Raw genomic sequence first — 13786 nt, 5'->3', positions numbered from 1 at the left:
ACTACTTAAATAGCATTTCTAAAAGAGTTATAATTTATCCTTGGTGTACAAATCAACACTAATGATTGTGAGAAGGTAAGAAAGAGAAGGACTTCTGCATTTGTTTTTGTAATTCATTCAAGCACGTACTCCCTTCAGTTCCATAATAGTTGTCATTTTGGACATCTACATGGTCCCCAAACTAAACCTTCGACCAACAGTCTATATTGAAATATATTTATGAAAACTCGAAAAATTATACAATGTTATATTGCTTTTTAAGAATAAAATTATTTTTAGGTATCCAAAAAGATTATTTTTAACAATGTTACTAGTCAAAGATCTAAAAGTTAAGACCTCCCTTATACCTGTAACAACAAAACTACAACTTATAGAGAACTGGAGGGAGTATTCATGTATATTTACATTTTATTTTTCCATGTGCTTAGTACTAGCTAAATTTATTTTGGACAAGAACAATTATCCTCAAAACCATGCAGTTCACAATCTTTTCACTCAGAAGAGTGGTGTATCGCTGCACCATGATTTATTTCATGTCAAACATGGTAAACACAATATCAAACTAAAGTATTGTTGTCATAATCAGTCAAGTTTGAAGGGACTTAAGAGCAAATTACTCTTTAAATAATACTTCAAATTGAATAGGAGATGAGGAACGGGGGAATGGTGTAAAATACCTTATGTAGCTCAAAAAGAGCATGCCCCTTGAGCTACGAATCTAGCAGATCAAGAAGAAGACGCTCCAAAAGAATTGGGTCATTAGAACCAGAAACCTCGCTACTTGACATTGAATTCAGCAAGGGGGATATGAAACTGTACAATATAAAAAAACCAAAGTAAAACAATCATGAACAAATCTATAAGAGTGAATGCAACAGCTAAGGAATTTAAATATTCGCATCAACCAAATTTGAAATTTCACATTTTCTTTACTAGTATACTAAACAATTAACGACGATATCCACTCATCCTAATCTATCATCAAATAAATGTTCATTATGTTATTGGTTCTTCCTTGATGAGCTATATACACATTATTTTAGCTACTCATACTTCCAAATCATTGGTTGCCATATTTGGCAGTGAACCATACAGAGGATATGTACCAGGCTTGCATGCATCTTATGTGTCATTCTTATCCCATTATTAGTAGCCATACATATGTGGTTTGTTTCTAGTTGTTCATAATAACATCAATACTTAATATTGTGCAAACAACAGCTTCCTAGGTACCCTGTCGATAATGGTCATCTTCATACCCACATGTCTAGCACGATGGTATTGCCATATAGAGAATGCTAGTCAGTCTACATGATTGTAGCATGCATGGTTGTATGCTGGCCAGTTTGCAGAATTACATATGTCATCAGTTCAATATGAATGGCAAAACTGGACAGGAACTTTACTGAACAATTGCTTTCCACAAAGGTATCAATAGTGGACAATATAACAATGAGACCTGCAGATCTCAAAGTCAAGGGACCCATAAACTAATATAATGAGAGCAAACTAATTTCACAATGAAGTGACATCGAACATTTGCCTTCAGAGATGTGTACAACTACATATCCTGTTACCAACAGGATGCCTAGAGCATTGTCCAAATCTATACCAATATAAAAACACCCAAAATGGAAGGGGCAGATAGTTATCGGATTCGCTCAGAAAGGCCTCGAACTCCGATCTAGATTGAACGATTCAGATTGGAGTTCGAATTCACATGGTTCGCTCTGGATTTGCTGCCCGATTCGTCGAACTCTAATCGAACCAGAAAAATGGATTCGGTGGCTAGAGGTGGTGACTGGTGAATGGCAAGCGGACAGCAGAATTCACGTGGCGTGCAGCGCGGCAGATGGTGGCGAAGGGCTGGCGGCCGGCCCCTCGCTCTCGGGGAACAGCAGCCCCTCCTCCTTGCCACAGATGCACTGTGTGGAGGTTGAGCAGGAGAAAGAACGAGGAAGGATATGCTGAAGCGCACAAGGCAGCGGCGCAGGATTATGTTTAGAATGAGGCTATCGGGGGCGGAGCAGGAGGTCGTGACATTGTGGGCCTGCTTGGGCTTGACTAACCAACATTTTTCCTATTTTTATTTATTATTATTATATCTAGGATCTTCGATGGCTATTTTTGAATGCGAACCCTAAGCTACTTCGAACTGAAGATAGCAAGTCCACGAAATGGATCTCCGATTCACGAATTGGAGATGTATACCCCCTATATCGAACACGATTCATAGAACGTAGCGAACTCGAACCGCGTACTCGAATCGCGAATCAGGTAACTATGGGGCAAGAGTAACGATGCTGCATGAGATAACAAATATTAGTACTTACAGCTTCGCTACAGCTCAAAAGAAGACTACTCTCTCCATCCACATATATAGGGGCTAAATGCGTTTTTTGAGGTTATCTTTGACCACGGGTTAGCACAATAATATATGGCATGCATGTTGCACAAAGCATACCATCGAATTCGTGTGTGAAAGGAGATTCTCATGAAATAATTTTTATATCATATATCTCATACTAATAATTTTATCATTGGTCAAAGGCTACCTCGAAATCCATATTGGGCCCTATATATGTAGATGGAGGGAGTAACTAATGCTTTCCACTACATAAACGCCTCCAGTGACTGTCCCAGTGGTTGTCTTCAAAACAACTGTTTAGTATTTTTGCTTGCAGTACCATGAAGAGAATTGCAGCTCCCCCAAGAGTGGATCTTCTTTAGTCAGGACAGTCTCCGTCAAGCTTGACTGAGATGAGAAGTAGAACAGACTCGTCAACAGACATTCGTATAGCTTGTCAACTCAGTGTTTTCTACAAACGAGATTTTTTTTTTTGAAAGTGGAGACAGTAGGAAAGGCTCCTACTGCATATATATTGAAATAACAAAGAGTTATTACATGGTGGTAATTACAGGGGGTGGTAGTGAAGGTCTAGAACTAAAATCTAGACCAAGTACTATGGAGGGTCCTGTGGTAGGTTTTGCAACATGGAAGAGACCACATGTCTCTTATGAGCAGGTAATCTATATTGTAAAAAGGGCAACCTGGTGCATGTAGCTCCCGCTTGCGCAGGGTCCAGGGAAGGGTCCGACCACTTTGGGTCTATAGTACGCAGCCTTTCCCTACATTTCTGTAAGAGGCTGTTTCCAGGACTTGAACCCATGACCTCATGGTCACAAGGCAGCAGTTTTACCACTGCGCCAAGGCTCCCCTTCAGGTAATCTATATTGTATGTTACAAAAATCAGTCTTGAACCGAGCCCACCAAGAGGTCACCAAGGGTGCAATATGTCTAAAATGATTATTGTTGCGCTCCTTCCATAGGCTCCAAGCAGCAACCAAGAAGATTTCCATGATCATTTTGCGGGGATGTCGTTCCTTCAATTGCCTCACCAAATCCAACCTGTCTCCCACCGCGGCCCAGCTTATTTCCAAGCGTCGCCAACACTCTTTGCTAAAGGTACAGTGGAAGAACAGATGTTCTACCGTTTCTTCAATATGCAGGCCACAAAGCAAGCGGTCAAAGTTTGAACCAATGTTATAGTGCCTTCTTTTAAGCATGTTACGTGTATACAAACGAGAATTTCTAAACATGGGAACCTATAAGAGGAATTAATTTGAGCAAAAAGTAGCAGCAAGCCATGATGCTTATTTGCAGATTATATGATTGATGAGATTGTAATTGAAATGGACAAGAGGCAGCAAGCTAATGTTTTCCCAAGGCTGTTTGTCAGTGTGCTAACTAGAACTGTAGGATGTACTTATCCAAATTCAGGTTGTAGTGTCCACATGTAGCTTGATCCAAACATTTCAGTGTTAAAATTGTAATAAAGAGGTGTACACATCAAACAAACTATTGCTCAAAGAAATTGATTGTGGGAAAAGAAGACATAAAGAACTAGGTACACACTCATAAGATTGACTATGCAAAAGTATGCTAACAAATAACATAATAAGAAACATTACTCTGTCCAAATTTAGCAAAATCAGCTCATCAGCAGAAATGTTCATGTGCTCATAGGTTGTTCTATCAAAAAAGTCATAAATACAGGCTGCTCCGCATCTATTAAAGGCACGAGAAAAAACAAGAATGCATCAGGCTTACCAAGGCGTTCAATGACACTCCGTGACAAGTAGCTTGAAAGTTGTTTCCAGTCTCCAAAAGAATCTAAATTGTATGGTCCAAGCTGATCATCAAACTCAAATCGTTTTACTGCTTCAGATTATCTGATTTCCTACATTAAACAAACTTTAGTATTCTAGCCCAAGAAAAATCAAGCGCATGCATCCCTGGTTTGCGTTTTTATTACGTTATGTCGCAGTCAATAACTTGAGTTAATTATGTCGAAAATATAGCAATTCTGAGACAGGTTGGCATCTGTGAACATTTTAGATGGCAAGTTTAGTTGTATGGGATTGGCACTTTCTTCAGAAACACATGGCAATTTCTGGGAAGAAGAGAAATGTTGCGGCAAAAAACAGCAGGATTTGCCATCTCTTACCAGGTAAATTTGCCACACAAAAAAAAATTGCTTGACATCCCCCTCCCAGCTGAACTCGCCAGTTATTACAGTATTTTTAAACCAGCTGCAAGGAAAATAAGTTAGACATTTTTAGTCTTACATATTAAATTATCATCTGGTGCAGATCCAGTAGATTGCAGAGTAATGATGAAATGAGCCAATGCATCCTCTGATTTATTATCACTCAATTAGTTTTGTAAAGTTCCATGCCTGAATGCTAAAAATTACAAGGCATATTGAGTATTGATAACTAGAGATTTACAGTTCAGTGCATGGCGCAAATACAATATTCACAACAACTGAGGGAGCTCAAGCTGCCATGCTATTTTGTTAAATGAAATATACTCATCCATACGCAATATTGCCTTTTAACACTAGTTGCTGTCTCATCCATTACCAGCACAGTCTCAACTCTCAAGTGATGAACTATGTCTAAGAAGGCAAGAGAGCATATATAATAAAGATATGGGAAATAAAGCAACAAAGTAGGCTACAATATATAAAAGATTCTAATATCAAGCAACAAAGTACAGCTGCTTTCCTTGCTCCTGCTCCGCCGGGATCCATCTCGCCTCTCCCCCTCAAACCAAAAGAAAAGAAAATATAAATTCCTTTCCTGATCCTCGCTTAGACGCTTACAGCTCAGGTCGACTCGGATTCGCAGCAGCAAAATTCCTTGCTCACCCCTCCCTCCCGCATCTCCTCCTCCCCCTCTCGCGTCTCCCTTCCCCCGCCCCGCCGCCACGCAACAGCGGCAGCAGGGGCCGGAGGGGGGCAGGCGGGGAGCGGCCGCCGCAAGCCTCGAATCTCCCGACCCCCCACTCAACAGGGGGCGGAGGGCGGGGGCTACAAATGGCCGCTGCCGAGCCGACCGGAGGCGGGGGAGGCGACCAGGTCGTGGAGGAGATTAAAGCAGGAGGAGGAGGAGGAGGAGGAGGCGAGCGCCCCACCGACGACGCCCCCGCGGCGTCCACGTCTTCCGCCTCAGGTAAAAGGGCCTCATCTCGTCTCCTAGGGTCTAGGGCGGGCGGGCCTCATCTCGTCTCCTAGGGTCTAGGGCGGACTCCAGAGAACGGGGGGGACGAGTCTGACCAACTAGGGTTCTGCTCCCACCAAAAAAAGACACAGATATACTCATATATAGAGAGAGGATCAGCGAATTTCTCGTCCTTCTCACTCTCCAAGGGGAGTAACACAACGCCGCCCTCCCGAATCAGGGGAGGCTGGCCTGCTAATTTAGGCAGAGCCACATGCGGGATGTGCTCTGCATTGCCCCGGATATTTTCCATCCGGCAATTTCCGCTGCTGGAAATTGACTTTTACCCAGCGCCACTGAATCTGAAACATGGGAGTCGCAATTTTGGTTCTGCTGCCGAGCAGGTTGTGCTCTTTTGACTCTGCTCGCGGTAACCGTCGCCGGCTCATTGCCGCGCAGGGGAACACGACAACGTAACACCCTAAGCGCCGGGTTGGGCTTTGTGACACTACTATATATGACTTGTGGATTGTGCCAGTCTGAACCGTTTGTCGTTTCTCCTTTGCCGCGGTCTATTCCCGTTCCCGTCGCTTTTCTAGGCACTTTTTTTAGATTGTAAGTTTCTGCCTATAATAGTGCTTGCTATTCTGAGGAAATTGCTTGTTCACTAGACAGTAGTAGAGTACATTTATTTATTTGTGTAGTTTTACCCAGACAAAATGTTTCTGAACTTTTTCTGTAGTTGTGCTCAATTTATCCCATGACACACAGTTGCATCAACTGTGAAAAAATAGCACGCCGGCACCCAGTAAGAGGGTGTGCTAAGACAACTGATTAGTTGGTTTTCTGTTCGTACAATTTAGTCCAAGTTTCTTCTATTTATCTTGTGCTAATGTGACTGGAAATAATAAATGTTATCATTTCCTTCTAATCCAACCCTCAAGTCATCCTTCCTTGCAGATAACGGAAACCTCCATAGATCAAGCACTATGCCAGGGGTCATCAAGGATACCGAGATAACTACTGAAACTACGGGTCCATCAAATCTGGAAAGGTCAAAAACTGAGAGGCGCAAACAAAATAATCCAGCCGATGATCCTACTAAACAGTTATTAGATGATAAGATTTCCATAAGAAAAAAGGTGTGTATAGCTGGCCCTCTTATATGGAATGTAGCTTCTTCTTGATGTGTTCCATGTGCTTGATCTGCGTATGTAAATCTAGGAATTATTGAATTGTTAATTGTTAGCTTCTGTATGAAGATTGTTATTTATATGCTTGGGACAAAGGTTTTTTTTTATGTAACCGCATCTCTTTAGAAGTTGGAGCTGATGAAATTGCAAGTGCTTTAGTGGGTTGGAACAAAATAGTTATATTAAAATTTGTAACTTTTGACGTATTGCAATGCATTGCATGATAGCTTGAAACATGACCAGATGTACTGGCTTGTATCTGCTGCTGGATGTTTTCTCTCTCTTCTAATCCTCTGCATATCTAATTTAACACAGCTAAAAATGTTGAATCGGATAGCTACAGTGAAGGATGATGGAACTGTGGTTGTTAATGTACCAAGTACTCTAGAAGCAACTCCAGTTGATGTTGGAGGAGCAGATGGCTATGATGATGTTGTTGTTGAAGAATCATTAGATGGATCAGATATACCATACAGACCTCCAATACAGATTGTTATACTTATCGTGGGTACAAGGGGAGACGTTCAGCCATTTGTTGCAATAGGAAAACGCTTACAGGTTAGCCCAAGCTAATATTATTGTTAATCTCATATTATTGTTTGCTAACTCCGATTAGTTCCATGAGCTTCTCTTCCAGTTTAATGTCATCACATTTATGTTTTTTAGTATGACAAAGATCAGTTGTCACCTTTATTGTAGGATTATGGACACCGTGTGAGATTAGCCACTCATGCTAACTATAAGGAGTTCATACTTACAGCTGGGCTGGAGTTTTTTCCACTGGGTGGAGACCCAAAAGTACTTGCTGAATGTATGTTTTTTAGTGATTATTTTTTTCTAACTTCTATATCAGATGAATATTAATATTTTTGCTATATTCACTCTGAGCAGACATGGTGAAGAACAAAGGTTTCCTACCTTCAGGCCCATCAGAAATTCCTGTTCAAAGAAAACAAATGAAAGAAATTATATTTTCCCTACTGCCTGCATGCAAGGATCCTGACCCTGATACCGGTATTGCTTTCAAAGTGGATGCAATTATCGCGAACCCACCAGCATATGGTCAGTATATTTTTTGTTTACTTTGAATTATTTTTTATGGCTGAAACACAAAGCTCATTTATTAATAGTAAACAACCTCAATAGCAAACCGTAAAATATCAGTTCTGGATAGGATGAGGGTCATCTTATGATGGTACCTCAAAAATCTTGGTTATAATGATTGCAAGGTGCAAAATACTATTCTACATGGTTCTTACATAGGATGGGGATTGAATTCTTCCACATGATCATAAGATTCTGTAATATTGTTCGAATCTTATCAACCTCGCTCATGCACAATTTATTCTTACAACATTCAGTTTGGTTATTTTCTGATTTGAGATTAATTTCATTAAAGGACTGGAATATCACCAAAGAAAACTAGCCATGGACAGGGGCGCGTGGAAGCTAGCTATCCATGTGCCAGAACCATGAGTTGGTTGCGAGATCTTATGGGTTTCAGCTCTAGCCTACCCCAACTTGTTTGGGACTAAAAGGCTTCGTTGTTGTTGTTGTGTTGTTGAGATTAATTTCATTGCAGACCAGTTTTGTAGTTATAGATCAATTTATTATTTATGCTTTAGCATGTTCATGGTGTGCTTTGTCTTGTGCCATACTAATAACAGCTTTGCTTAGTAATGTAAACTCGTACAGTTATCTTTTGGTTTCACCTTTCCTCTAGAGGCATCTCGTTTCTGCCAGGGCACATGTTTGGTTAATTTCTGTTAGTCTTCCATTCTTGGAATTCAAGATTACGAATGGTAAAGAGAAAAAGAAAGAACAAAGAGGAATAGTCATAATCTGAATGAACTGCACCTCATAACTTCATGCATAAATTTGATTTATACAACCAAAATCGGACCAGCTCTCTTTTTTATCAAGATTACTATATCTTATGACAATAAACACTCACCCAGTTTCTCTGTATGTGAAAATCATCAAAAGGACATCTTATCTTGAGGGGTGAGTTAACATTTAAAACCTTGACATCACTACGTAAACCTACCAACATGGTGAAATCATCCTAAAAACCAGATCCATGTTATAATTTGGTCTGCTCAAGTCGAAGGCGTTAAATGCTGGTTAAATTAGAGAGGGCTATACAGAACCATCCACAAAGTAGGTAGTGGAGTATGGACCTTTTCCTCTTTCCAAATAGGGCATGGCAATTGTTAGGAGATGAAATGATACTAAAACCTTTTAGTTTCAGCTATTCGACTGATGGCAAAACCACAATGGAGTGGTCTCTGTTCCAACTTGTAGTTTTTAAATGTGAGGGTTTTGGTCCATGCTGAATGGTGTGATTTTCCATACGCGTCCATATATTATGAGGTCTGTTGTGTCCCTTATGTATTAATGTGTGCCTTTCTATCACTAAATTTTGCATATTTTCCCCTTTTATGATCTGGATAAGCAACTTGATTACCATATTTTACCATTACAAGTATGTGATCCTGCTGACCTCAGTATTTATTCAGGACATACACATGTGGCAGAGGCACTAAAAGTACCCATTCATATATTCTTTACCATGCCATGGACGTGAGTCATTTTTGTTCTGCTTCCTCTTTGAAAGACAGTTGCTGATGAATATTGTCATTTGGAGATCTAACATATGCTGCTTGTTCAGGCCAACTAGCGAATTTCCTCATCCTCTTTCTCGAGTGAAAACATCAGCTGGATATCGAGTGAGTTCACATCGTACTTACTTATTTGTTCTGGGTATCTGAGTGACTAATGTGAAGCTTTTCTAAATCATTGCAAATTTCATGAAAGGGAACAGAAAAATAGGTACATGTCGAAATTATTTTAAGAAAGGAAGAAATAAAAAAAGACTTCCATCTGTTATTATTTGTCTTCCACCTTGTCTATGGATGTGTTTTAGGTTTGAGGTCCATCTGATCTTACGGAGTAGTACATCACTAGGGTGTTTTCCTTTTTGCTGTAGTGAATCCCAATTGAGTAGTTCACGCACATATGCCCGAACCTTGGCTATATATGAAATCTATAGTTGGTCACGTTGTTTCATGCAACAAAAATTAAGAAAACCTACAGTGTTAGTACTTTTGAAGCATTGAGGCAAGGCTGTTTTTTTAATTCGTCACTTGTCAATAAAAGTGAAAGCAATATTGCAAAACATAGACCAAATCCGTATGTTTCTTTCATCCATAAAATTGTTCTGATACCTTGTGTTTGTCTGCATTTGCAGCTTTCTTACCAAATTGTTGACTCTATGATTTGGCTTGGGATACGTGATATGATAAACGAATTCAGGAAAAAGAAGTTGAAGCTGCGTCCAGTAACATACCTAAGTGGTGCACAGGGTTCTGGAAGTGACATTCCTCATGGATACATCTGGAGCCCTCACCTTGTCCCAAAACCGAAAGGTGCTTGATTCATATTAATTTGAGCTGAAAGTAGACCATGCTTAACCTTGTCGTTCTTGATTGTGTCAACTGCCAATTTGCCAATTGCCAATTTGTTCTTAATATGGTTGAATGATCTTGTTTCTATCCCATTTTACAAAACACAATATAGGGAAAGTCAAGATAATACCGGGTTCATTTGGTCTTATCTTGTATTTCTCCCATTGCATTCTTTTGCTGATATTTATAAGAATTGGACGTGGTAAGTTAACTAGCTAATGGTTGACACCAGTGATGTTGCATACTCGAGCCATTGCAGCACTCCTTCAGACTTGTCTATACTATGGCAAGCTTAAAATTTTGGGTGCAACTAGCTGAGTGGTTGCATCTCAATTTCCTCTTTACTGCAAGCTCGCAGATTACAATTTCAGGAAATGCTGTTCAAAATTTAAAATTATAACGAAGTGCTTTGTACTTGCTAGAATATGTTCATGTCTTATCACTGCTAATTATTTAAAGAGCTCCTATAATTTGTGTTCGAAATTATAACTGCAGTTGTGAATTGTGGAGTAAATCATTGAGAAAACTATTGCATTGGAATTTTCAGCTGTTGTTATTGCTAATGGTTTGTGGCTCAATGTTAAAAGTTGTCATCTATTTGAATGCAGACTGGGGCCCCAAGATCGATGTTGTTGGATTTTGCTTCCTCGATCTTGCGTCTGATTACGTACCACCTGAAGAACTTGTGAAATGGCTTGAAGCGGGCGACAAACCCATTTATGTTGGTTTTGGTAGCCTTGTAAGATCAGTTTGACCTTTCTTATATTTACTGCATGTTGGTTTTAAGTTCCAATATTCCAATTCTGATATGGTGCATTATTTGACCTGCTCTGTTTAACTTATTGTACTGATATGGTGCAAAACAGGGTTAGTTATGTAGTTGCGTAGCAGATCTTTCTTGATTACCCTGATGCCATTGGCAGTGAATGCACTTTGTGGATTAGTGAAACTCTTCATGTTTTACAGCAGAAAGCGACTTTGCACATGTTTTTTTTCACTACCTACAGTAGTAATAAGAAGCTGGTTTGCCACTTGGAATCTTTGTAGCATCTCACAGCAGAAGAAGTTATTTGTGTGCTTTAGGCGGAGGGTAGTTTAGCTCTATAGTTTAGTAGCTCTAGTTAGTTAGGGGAATTGTTACTAATTCAAATAGGGGTTTGCTGTTAACATTACATCTAAAAAAATAGTCTCAACTAACTGTGAAATTTAAAATTCAGATGCTAGGTGCTTTTGAAAAGCCACATAATAACTTACCTGATTCTTTCATTTTTTTTTTCTGATACACTAGCCAGTTCAAGATCCAGCAAAGATGACTGAAACCATTGTGAAGGCACTCGAAATGACTGGACAGAGAGGTATCATTAACAAGGGTTGGGGTGGCCTCGGAACATGTAAGTTCATCTTGTGATTTGTGAGCATGTTGCACTATTTGGTTGTGGGCATATATTTTGAGTCCATCCTGAGTCTTGAACCTTTTGCAGTGGCAGAACCAAAAGATTCCATATATGTTCTTGACAACTGCCCTCACGACTGGCTTTTCCTGCAGTGTAAGGCAGTGGTAAGCCTTTTCTTGTTACTCTTGGTGGCTTAGTGCATGGATCATATTTTGTTTCATTGGTATAGTATTTTTAGTGATCATCAAATATCGAATGTTTCCTGATTCTGCAAAACTAATGAACCAACAGTTTTCATGGGTCATACATAAGAAAATTTGGTGAAAGAACTCCAGTGTGGCCACTATGGTGCTAATAGCGTCTGTTTATTCTGTTGAGAGGAAGGCTCACACCTTTTTGTACCTCCACAGGTACACCATGGTGGTGCTGGAACGACGGCTGCCGGCCTGAAAGCAGCGGTACTCTCTCTCTCTCTCAGTTGCACTACGTTACGAGCTGTTCATTACAATGCCACATGACTTCCACACTATTCTTGATGCAACTACAGCATTACTTTTTCTAAGCCAATTATTGTTAGGTAGAGTTAGAATCAGCTGAAAACAATTCCTGATCAGGGCATGCCTGCAGTTGCCAGAGACAACTTTTATTAGCAGCATTTACTCTTAGAACTAGCTAAGCAACTGGCAACTAGCACCTGATCATAATATTTGCTATTTTTGGACCAGTTCTTATATTTAGTTTAGTTCTAACCCAGTGTTTTGGTGATTTGTAGTGTCCTACAACTATTGTACCTTTCTTTGGCGACCAACCATTCTGGGGAGAGCGGGTACATGCTAGAGGGGTAGGGCCTTCGCCTATACCGGTTGATCAATTCACTTTGCAGAAGTTGGTTGATGCTATAAAATTCATGTTGGATCCAGAGGTAACTCTACAAATTCTTTGCGCTTGGGCAGATGCGACTTTTTCTTTTGTTTCATATCGCAAAAATAGATAACAAGAATATGGACACAGATGTGCATAGTTAGGCTGCAGGCAGTGTTGCAGATATGGTTATGATATACTGATATACTCCCTCCATTCCTAAATATTTGTCTTTCTAGACATTTCAAATGACTACTACATACGGATGTATGTAGACATATTTTAAAGTGTAGATTCACTCATTTTGCTCCGTATGTAGTCACTTGTTGAAATGCCTAGAAAGACAAGTATTTAGGAACGGAGGGAGTACAAAATTGCTAGATTATCACCTTGATAATTAGAAGTTTAGAACCCCATGATCCATCCACCATTTAAGACCTTCACCATTTTTTACATGAGGACTTAATCCAAATATACATTGTCAAGATGAATGACCATTTACTTGAGTTTTTGGAAAGATTCTGTTGTCGTCGGTAACTTACCAGTGCATTCGTAGTTTGGTACCCAGCAGGGTTCCAAAAGCCAGGAACAGACTGGTTACTGCCAAGAAACAGGAACCGGTCCGTTAAATTGGATAGTTAGAATGTTCAAATTCAGATATTAAGTTCTCAGATTGGAACAGCTTTGGGACATATACACAAATCAGTACTAAACTAAACTTCCCTGATTCAGAACTTATTTATAACTCACTAGTTTGTATGATCTCCTGTTAGTAAAATTACAGCAAACATGTATTTTCCCCATGTGATTTTCAGGTGAAAGAAAAGGCCGTGGAGCTTGCCAAGGCCATGGAATCAGAAGACGGTGTAACGGGCGCAGTCAGGGCATTCCTCAAACACCTGCCCTGTAAAACAGATGAAAATTCACCCCCACCAACGCACGGCTTTCTAGAGTTCCTAGGCCCAGTAAGTAAATGTTTGGGGTGCTCTTAGGTGCTGGTCAGATGAAGGTATACCATTCCTCCCTGCTGAACGAAGAGTGTAAAAAAGGCTCTTGGGTGACGCGCTATGCTATTTCGTGCGATAAGAATGTGGAAGCCAAATGTTAGAAGTCGATGTACATGCATGCGACCAGGAGCCCGTGATTTATCGTTTTGCGTTTTTTTTGTATGTGTGTTGTGTAAAGAGTATTTGTCTGGTGATTTTAATACATCATTTTGGTGTGGTTGCAACCTTGGTCTGCAGCAACCGATGAATCTCATGTATGACCAGACAACCTGTGTATATGGAAAACTTCAGAGTGCAGATTAGTTCAGTTGCTCCTTTTGCAGTTTATACGATATAGTTTGATTTGAAACTGCTGGGCA

At 40.0% G+C, this 13786-nt stretch overlaps 1 protein-coding gene across 1 annotated transcript; it reads left to right on the top strand.

Annotated features, from left to right (window-relative positions):
• Nucleotides 1-5496: 5496 nt before the first annotated feature.
• On the top strand, nucleotides 5497-13754 carry LOC123186951 (sterol 3-beta-glucosyltransferase UGT80A2; the record flags this gene model as incomplete). Its single annotated transcript, XM_044598682.1, is given in 14 exon segments — nucleotides 5497-5517; nucleotides 6466-6647; nucleotides 7014-7256; nucleotides 7398-7509; nucleotides 7590-7760; nucleotides 9218-9281; nucleotides 9370-9427; nucleotides 9949-10126; nucleotides 10774-10904; nucleotides 11454-11556; nucleotides 11647-11723; nucleotides 11970-12017; nucleotides 12332-12481; nucleotides 13236-13754. Coding segments are annotated over 14 exon segments (1715 nt in total), but the record flags the coding sequence as incomplete, so codon positions are not given.
• Between the last annotated feature and the right edge of the window lie 32 nt (nucleotides 13755-13786).

The sequence above is a fragment of the Triticum aestivum genome, chromosome 2A, assembly GCF_018294505.1.
Source record: "Triticum aestivum cultivar Chinese Spring chromosome 2A, IWGSC CS RefSeq v2.1, whole genome shotgun sequence".
Lineage (NCBI taxonomy): Eukaryota > Viridiplantae > Streptophyta > Magnoliopsida > Poales > Poaceae > Triticum > Triticum aestivum.
This window is presented reverse-complemented; position numbering and strand designations above follow the sequence as displayed.